This window comes from Leptopilina boulardi, unplaced genomic scaffold (genome assembly GCF_019393585.1).
Source record: "Leptopilina boulardi isolate dan_hultmark-lab unplaced genomic scaffold, ZJU_Lbou_2.1 LbouV2_41, whole genome shotgun sequence".
In the NCBI taxonomy this organism is placed as follows: domain Eukaryota; kingdom Metazoa; phylum Arthropoda; class Insecta; order Hymenoptera; family Figitidae; genus Leptopilina; species Leptopilina boulardi.
In genome coordinates, this window is record NW_026137985.1 from 92,214 (window position 1) to 101,861 (window position 9,648).

The 9,648-nt window shown below is 28.1% G+C and overlaps 1 protein-coding gene across 1 annotated transcript; it reads right to left on the minus strand.

Moving 5' to 3' along the window:
- Positions 1 to 922: 922 nt before the first annotated feature.
- Positions 923 to 8,854, minus strand: LOC127289461 (venom acid phosphatase Acph-1-like). The gene is made up of 7 exons (XM_051317400.1): positions 8,629 to 8,854; positions 8,227 to 8,376; positions 5,447 to 5,542; positions 2,645 to 2,883; positions 2,238 to 2,515; positions 1,717 to 1,922; positions 923 to 1,517 (listed from the first exon to the last, which is right to left on the minus strand). Exons 2-7 carry the CDS (start codon positions 8,344 to 8,346, stop codon positions 1,383 to 1,385), a joined length of 1,074 nt encoding a protein of 357 aa, XP_051173357.1. The 5' UTR covers positions 8,347 to 8,376; positions 8,629 to 8,854; the 3' UTR covers positions 923 to 1,382.
- Between the last annotated feature and the right edge of the window lie 794 nt (positions 8,855 to 9,648).

The following is a 9,648-nucleotide window of genomic DNA, read 5'->3' on the forward strand; positions in this document are numbered from 1 at the left end:
AATGGTAAAAGTTAAATAATTCTAAAATTATTATTTTTTGAGAAATTAAAGATTTTTGGAAATAAAAGTCAATTAAAGGAAAATAATTGACAGGTAGACAATGTAATTGGCTACTGAAAAATAGACGCTGCGAAAATTTCAAATAGAGGGAGAAATTGACGGTAAGAAATACATGGGAGAAGCACCCCGCGTAAAGTAGTGAGGGATTGATTTTGTAAAAGCCAATTGTCAGGAGCTTTCTGACTATTTGTACCAACACGATTGGTTCTTCAAAATTAGCAATAAAAATTACTTACTGAAAAAAGTCGGTTGTCAGGAGCTTTCTATTGATTTCTACCAAAACAACTGATTTTTCAAAGCAGTAATAAAAATTATTATTCAGCAATAATATACAAATTTAAATAAACACAAATCTTCAAAGTCGAGCCACGGAAAATCAATCGCAAGATTTCTACCAACACTACTGATTGTCCAAGAGTGGTAACAAAGATTAAATCGTAATTCTTGTTTAATATTCTTATATTCCGTGGGCATTGCAATAGGTGACGGTCATGACAGTTTGAAATATTAAACTAAAAAATGATCCCAATAAACCCAAATATTATATAAATCAGGATATAATTAATTCATTTGAATTAATTATCTAGTAGGGTTTTTCAGAGATAAATCTATTAAAGTTTAATAAAATAAGTTAACAATTTATTGTTAAATTATAATAAATCATTCAGATTTAATTTTTTTATACAAGAAAAGAAAAGTTAGATTAGATAATTCGGTAAAATTAACAAGTAACAATTTTGGAAAGTTAATAACAAAAGCTAAAAAAACTAAATAATTATTGAAAAGATTCCTCTAATTTAGTTTGAAAAAGCGACAAATAATTTAAAAATAAAGGATAAGAAAATAAGTATAGAATAAGAAATAAGCAAAACAAACTTATAAGAATTTTATTTCATTCATTAATTTTTTACTATATTTTGACAATCTCATCTGATGATATAGTTGAATAATAGAAATTAAGAATATAATGTCTCTTTAAATTTGGATAATACCTATTATTCCTTTTGTTGGATATATATTTAATAGTATGTGGGTGATGATTACCTAAACATTTATGTTTATGGTCATTCAACCACGTGTTTGAACTCATTTGCTTTTCTGCATCGATGTATCACAAAAATTTAATTAAATAAAAATAAAGAAAGATTATAATATTAGAGAAATTCCCGGACTAAGAGCTTATGAATGCTTCAAGTTTTTAGATGAAGAAAATTTTTATTGTACAATAATATCAACTGTATTTTTTTAGTTGTACATATAAATTATTTGATTATATAAATCCAAATATAATTTAATACGATAAATGGTACAATTTAATACCATTAGCAATTAAACTCTTCATTAGATGGAATGACATCTTCAATAGAATTGTAGAATGCTTCCAATGCACATGGTGAAGCGCAATTTGGTATATCTACTGTCTTCATTTCAGATGGAATACCCAAATAGTGCAAGACCTGAAATAAATATATTATTATTTGTTATATACATATCTATGAGGCCGTTTTCACCATGTAGATTCAAATTTAATCGTCCGAGAGGTTGAATTTATCTACACAGTGAAAACGGCCTCCATGTCCCCGACTATTCCTGACTTATCTCAAATCTATTTGTCCAAAAAGCTGGAAATATTAAAATAAATTAATTTTAATTTACCCTAACGTAATAAGCTTCTTCGATTGTATAAAGCTCTATTATAACAGCACTTGTAAATTCTGGTAGATGTGGCTTGACAACATTTAGAGCTGCCAACATTGCATATACATTGAGATCGTGGCCACTGTATAAAAATATTTTCGTTTTTTTCTTACTACCATATGCAACTGACTGCATGTCCTTAGTAACTTTTTTTAACAGTGCTCCTATAGAATTATTTTAACAAATTTTATTTTTTCTTTTCAGTTAATTTTTTTTTCATTAAAAAAAAAGTTTTTTTCAATTAATTACACACCTGGCTGAGTGTCATTCATAATATAAAAACGGTTTTTCATGCAAGAAATTGATTAATTAGCTAAATGATGAACGTTTATTAAATATTTTTAGGAAACATGAATGTATTACTATCGTTTGTCTATTTAATACAAATAAGTAGATGTTCGAATGTTTTGTTTTTTAAATTAATTGCTATTTAGGAAATATTTTTTACTATGATTTTGAATTTTTGTTAATTGACCCACCTCCATTCAATTTTTTCAATTTATTGTTATAGTTCATTAAATTATGAAGTGTGAAAGTTGAATTTTCCAGAACATTTAATTTCTCATTAGTCCAGGTGGGAAGTGTCTTATTCATATACTTTAAACATACAAGATTGCAATAAAATATATAAAGATCGTATACATCATTCATTGACCATCCTGTTTTTTTTGACATTTCATTCTCAATCTGATCAAAACCTTTTAGATCTGCTTGAATCAATTTTTCTGTTTTTAAATTTTCGTAGATGTCTGTAAATCTAAAAAAAAATTTATTTAAATATAGTCATACATATTAAATTGTAATTTTCAGATTGTAGCCAAACAAATAAGTAGACTATTGTAATCACTTATTTCATATCAGTATCACATTAAAAAAACATACTTACAGTTTACAATAGTACATTCTCAAAAGAAGTTTGTCTTTTTTCCTAGGTTCAAAAGTTATTGGAATTGGTAAATTATTATTTGGATATAATGATTCAAGAACAAATTGTAATGTCATTTTTGTTCTTGTGAAATCAGTACTGCGAGTATAAACATCGCCTGGATGATAAATTGGTCCTAAAAATTTATTATATCTCTCACGCAATTTTTCTCCAAGTTGAGAAACTCTTCTTTTGCCTTGCTAAATTTAAAAATACACACACATATATATATGAGGCATTTTACGTGTAATGTCCTGTGTTAAAAAATTAATTTCTCGAAAAAAAGTGAAACGTGGGGAAATTGTTGTCCTACCTAATAGTAAAATATCCCCAAAAAATTTTTTGACTTTTTTGAAATTTTGAGGGAGATAGAGGGGGGTCAATTTTATCAGTTTTCCCTGACACCGTCTACTATTTGAATTTTTTCTGTCTATAAATGCAATAAAAAAAATTTTGGCAGGTATGTTTTTTAAAGGTTTTTTTCATGCTCTTTTCAATGGTGAATTTCGTTTTTTAAAATTTTTGAATTTTGACCTTGATTTTCTATATACATAGGTTGCATGAACCCTCACAGCACCAGATATCCTAGGATATTCCAAAAACATCCCTTGGATATCCTAAGGATACTTTAAGGATATCCAAAGTAGCGGCGATTAGGATATCCTAGGGATATCTAAGGATGTCCCTAGGACGTCCCAGGAATATGCTAATCATTTCCCAAGATATTATTAGGATATCTTGTGGATATCCCTGGAATAATTAAAGATGTCCTTAGGACGTCCTAAGGATATCCACAGTATGTCTATATTAACTTAAGGGTTAGAATATCCTTGAGTCGTTCTAAAATTTGAATCATAATGATATCCTAGGGAGATCTTAGCGATATTTCTAGAATATTTTAACGATATACTAAGTTTATCCCAAGAATATCCCCACGATATCACTAGGATATCCCTGGAATATTCCAGGGATATCTCTAGAATATCCTCAGGATATCCCCAGGATATCCCAGAATATCCTCAATATATCCCCAGGATATCCCAAAAATATCCTACGTAACGTCGGTTTGGATGTTCTGAGGATATCCTATGGACGTTTTCAGGATATCCTTTTGTTGTGAGGGAGTAAACCTTCAAAAAACATACCTGCTAAAATTTTTTATTGCATTTATAGACAGAAAAAATTTAAATAGTAGGCGGTGTCAGAGAAAACTGATAAAATTGACCCCCTCTATCTCCCCCAAAATTTGAAAACAGTCAAAAATTTTTTTGGGGATATTTTATTATCAGGTAGGACTACAATTTCCCCAAGTTTCAATTCCGCATCCAACGAGCCCTATATGAAGTATTTTGGATAAGTAGATTGTTAATAAACAATTGCAATGTTAACTAATTGTTTATTAACAATCTACTTATCCAAAATACGGATATAGTTCCGAATAGCACATACCTCCGATTTCAATAAAACTTAGTATCCCTACGTAATTTGGTGCGCTGATTACGAAAATCATAGTGAAAATTGGCGGAAATTTAATTATCATGGTAAAAACCATAAAAAACACCATAAAATCATGGTTTTTTTCGATTATCTCGTAAAAAACAAAAAACTTCGAAAAAAGTTTTAGACGAAAGTTGTAGATCTCTAAAAAACACACATTTCATGTTTTATGCATTTTTTACCAAAAGTCATTATTTTTCGAGAAAAACGCAAAATAGTAAACACGGCCTTCGGCCGCGTAAGGTACTGCTCGCTTCTCTTTTTAAGAAATCTTGGCGAGAGGGGGTGGATGTGTCCGAAAGTAATTTGCAGAAATTGTGGGGTGGAGTCTACAGCAGCGGTAAACGCAAAATAGTAAACACGGCCTTCGGCCGCGTAAGGTACTGCTCGCTTTTCTTTTTAAAAAAACCTTGGCGAGAGGGGGTGGATATGGCCGAAAGTATTTTGCGGAATTCGTTGGATCCTGAGTAATGGTGAATATGATAATTTCTGCAAATTACTTTCGGACACATCCACCCCCTCTCGCCAAGATTTCTTAAAAAGAGAAGCGAGCAGTACCTTACGCGGCCGAAGGCCGTGTTTACTATTTTGCGTTTTTCTCGAAAAATAATGACTTTTGGTAAAAAATGCATAAAACATGAAATGTGTGTTTTTTAGAGATCTACAACTTTCGTCTAAAACTTTTTTCGAAGTTTTTTGTTTTTTACGAGATAATCGAAAAAAACCATGATTTTATGGTGTTTTTTATGGTTTTTACCATGATAATTAAATTTCCGCCAATTTTCACTATGATTTTCGTAATCAGCGCACCAAATTACGTAGGGATACCAAGTTTTATCGAAATCAGAGGTATGTGCTATTCGGAACTGCACCCATGCATTCTACTTATAAATATTGTACATTGAAAAAAAATTTTTTTTCAAAAATCAAAAATTAAAAACGTTGTAATTCAAAAACTATTTTATTAAATTCAATAATAATTGATTTTTAGACTTTCACCAACAATATATATATATATATATATATATATAATACATTTGTAGATCTGCTTATAAATAGTTAATTACAGATAAACATTTAAATATTTTATATTCCGTTTTCATTTAAATAAAATTATTTTTTACTATTTTTTAATTTGTTTAGTAATATTTCTCAAGATGTTTGCACAATTTATTTGTTTACAATTTTTAAAAAATTTTGTCTTAGAAAAAAAATGTAAAAATTAAAAAATAATTTTTTATTTAGTGATTATTTTAAAAAACCTACGTCTATTAATTCTCCAATACCGTCTGTGTAGATACTATTATCATAAAGAATTTTAGGATATATAGTATCTGGAGTACGATCACCATGTCTAAATACCTGTGGGCACATAAATTAATTATAAATAGACGATAAAAAATATTGTACCGGTTAAACCTCTTTTCTTCGATTTGTTTTTTAAATCAAAATAGATGATAACTTAATTTTTTTCTTCAATTATTTAATATTTATCAATACTGTGTATTTATAAAGATATAGGCAATCCCCGCAACCTGACTATTTTTCAGAATTTTTTTCCCGTTCTCAAACTCGCAACCTGATAAGCTTCCCCCACCACTAGATACCAGTGATTTTAGGATTTGACTACTATCCGCGAGAAAATTCAAGGCCCCTGAAAAATGATAGACTTTCACTTTAAATAATCCTTTAAAAAAAATTGCTAGGAAAAAACGGAAACAATATTTGGAAAGCTTAGAATCTCACAAGCTTGTATACTTCAGTCTGTTTCTCCAAAAAAATTTTCTTTTTGGCAGACGCAAAAATAGATCAAAATGCACCCTATTTTTTGTTACTTCAGAAATTACCTGACTTTGCATGACACTTTTATATGAAAATCTTCATTGAAAAAATTTGTGTTATCTCTCGATCTACTGGGCCGATTTTAATGAATCAAATTTCTGTGCATAAATATTAAACCCAACAATTAATTCAATTTGTTGGAAAAAGTGTAATTATCGTTCTTTTCGCGATTTTGGTCATTTCTGTAGACAGTTTTTTTTCTAGGAACAGGTGAAAAAGGGTAGCGGTAGGCTAAATTTTCTTCAATAGAACTATTAAGCCTGCCATAAAAAAGATCCCGGCCAACTCCTTTGCCTGGACTCAGAATTTTTTTCACGAAATATTATCAGTGCTGTATATATGTTGTGACTAAGGGCCCAAAAATAATAATTCGTATGTTACTTATAAATGACATTTATTTTTTAATAATAATTATTATAATAAATACAAACAATAATTATTGTTAATAAATTTTTTATAACAATTAATACTTAAAGTTTATTACACTACCAATTTTTGGGCTAATTAAAGCAATATCTATATTCTTAACGAGGTTCATCCCTTCAAGCGGTACTCATTCTATTAGTGGTTTTCCGTAAGTTTAAAACCGACAGCTATAGTCCATAAAAGTTGAGCTCCACTGGCCAATTTAGAGGTTAATTTGCCGTTTCTCCTCTTCTTTCTTTTATTTACATGGGATAAGTTCAAAAGTTGCTAACTTTGATTAACATTTACTTCACAACCAAACGGTAAAAAAATTTCATATTTTTGTAAAAACTCATAATTTAAAACATATTAGTTTTTGAAAAAAATCTGTAGAACCGTTTTTTTTTAGTTAATGAAAACATGGTCATTTTTCATGTTTTTTCACTGTTCCCATGTAAAACTTCAAACTTTATCAATTTTTATCTTGAAAATGATACGGTAAAATTCAATAAAATTTGAACAACACATGTAAAGTGATGTCAATAATACATCTTAAAAATTTTTTAAAAATCTGTAGAAAATCGATTATGGGATGAACCTTCTTAAAATGCAAATACATGAACAAATAATAATTGTAACGTTCAGAAAATGTACAATTACATTTTTTTGTTATTCGAAATGTTAATAAAATCATATTTCAATTCTATCGTACAGAAATATATAATATAATGTATTGTTTATGAATATGCATTGCTCATCGATATGGGTTATCAAATTTCTTAAAACGTAGGTAAAAATTTTTTTTAGGATCTAGGCACAACACGCAACACTGTTTGTCAACTAAGTAAAAATTCATTTTTTCTCAGTAAAAAAATTATTTGCTTTTGCTATGCAAATGAATAATAATAATATGAAAAACTACTATTCCCCCCGAAATATACAGCACTGTTCGCGTACGAGAACTGACACTTTTGATATGTAATCCATACGATTACGTAATCTATAGCCAGATTTTTAAAGTTTAACTCTATCAATTATTCAAAAATCGGATTTTGAAAATCTGACTTCAAATTCGTAATGAGCGACCCAAAAACCCAAGTTTTATGAAAATAATATTAATTATTGTTACTCATTTTAAATTCTTTTAATTTAATTACATTATTATTTATTTAAAAATGTTTATTATTATTTGTTCAAAATTGCGTGTTTCAATTGATACACTTTTTCACAATTATTACATACTCAATGCCGCGTTAATCTCAATACTAAAACTAGGCGTCGGTTTAACAGCTGATTAGCGGGAAAACTCACACCAACACATACTCGTTTTCCACAATTTACAAGGCAACACACAAATACATTCACAAAATCACCACGCACGCAATACACACAACCAATGCGCTGCGTGTACGCACTTTTAGTATTCTCATAGCAATCAACCGGAAAAGTCGTTCTTATTGGCATTTTGCAGTAAGCGAGCATTAATCTCTAAAACAATAAACTCAAACATTTATCACGGTATATCTTATTACCGGGTCATTATTTTAAGTGTTCTCAATTTCATTAAATAACTTTTAGGCAACTCTCAAAACAATTAAATTTTTGTGCTTGATCACATTGTTGTCACGCCATTTTTGTTCATTGTATACTACATTTGTGTTTCGCAAAATAAAGTGTGAAAATTAAGTAAATTTTGTGCATAATTGAATTATTTACTCCATCCACTTCTGATTAAAAAATTAAGTGCAAATCTCAAACATTTTGTTTTATAACTCAGTAAACATTAAATTCAAACTTACCACACTAACTAATTTAACTTCTTCTTCTTCTTCTTTCGATGGGTGTTCGAAGGAATTTATTAAAATAATATGGCACACCATCATAATTAATAAAGCAATCGCAGTATTAGTAGGCAACATGATTTTTAAAATTTGTAACAAATTTTTTTCCTTTAAAAAAACCAAAAATAATTTTATTCGAGTCAACTTTTTTTTAATATAAATTTGTCTACTCCACCTTCAATATTTTCAAATGGTTTCTCTTTTTGTTACTTTCCGTTTTTAAAATTCTTTTTTTGTATCTTTTTAACATTTTTATTAAATAAATTTTAAAAAATTTTATAGCTTCGTATTTTAAAGTAATTTTGAAAGAAGAAAGTTTATAAAATTCGGTGTAATTTAAAAAAAAATTGAACTCTGTACCTCGAAAACTATCCTCAAAAATTCGTTTTTCCCATTGATTTTAGAAAATAAGAAACCAGTATTTTTCAGTTTTTTGGGTTCAATTTTAAAGGTTCCAGAGATATGCCTATATACTTTTTTTATAAATTTTTGTTTAATGATAAGCAAATGATCACTTGTTACATGATATAACAACTTTGATGTCCAAAGAAAAAATGAAGTAATAAACGTTTATTTTATACTAAAATATTTTTCGACATTAGCATTTTTCAAACTAAATTTTATTGCTTTTTTGTATTCATTTTTTTATATCTCTATAGTTGTTAAATTATAATTTTTTACTATTGTTCGACGAACCGATATTTTTTCAAGGATTCAGTTTTTTACACGTGTCTCGTTATTATTTCAAAATTTTAAACATTTATTAAATTTTATTAAAAACTAGCACAAATAATGAGCGCAATTAGTATCACTCTTTCATTGTTACATATTTAACAGTAACACTCAATTTTAAAACTACATGTTTAACATTCATAAAATTAAATATTAATTGTGTAGTACAATCAGTACATTGTTATTTAAAAATAATAAATTATTTTACTGTAAAAACTATGAGGACAAAATTTTTCTTGCAAATGATAAGTTATTTGTTTAAGAAATTAGTAAAAAAAAAGTTCCATAATCAATTATTTTTTTAAATCATTTCTCATTGTGAATATTTTAAAAAAACTTCACCTTTTTGTGCAATAAGAAAAAATGAGCTTTTTCAAAAATGACAAAAATTTCGAATTAGAAACAATTTAAAGAAATTTTTGAATAAAACTTAAGATTTTCAAAAGTATAGATTTCTTTCAAATAAAACAAATTTTAATTTAAAATATATAAACCTGTGATATATTAACCCACACAACAAAAGGATATCCCTGGGCTATCTCAGGGATATCGCGGGATGAAAATAGGATATCCACGTGATATCCAATGCTGTGAGGGAAGTAGGGGAATTGAAGCCCCTTAAAGAAAATTACTAAAAAACCGACTTAT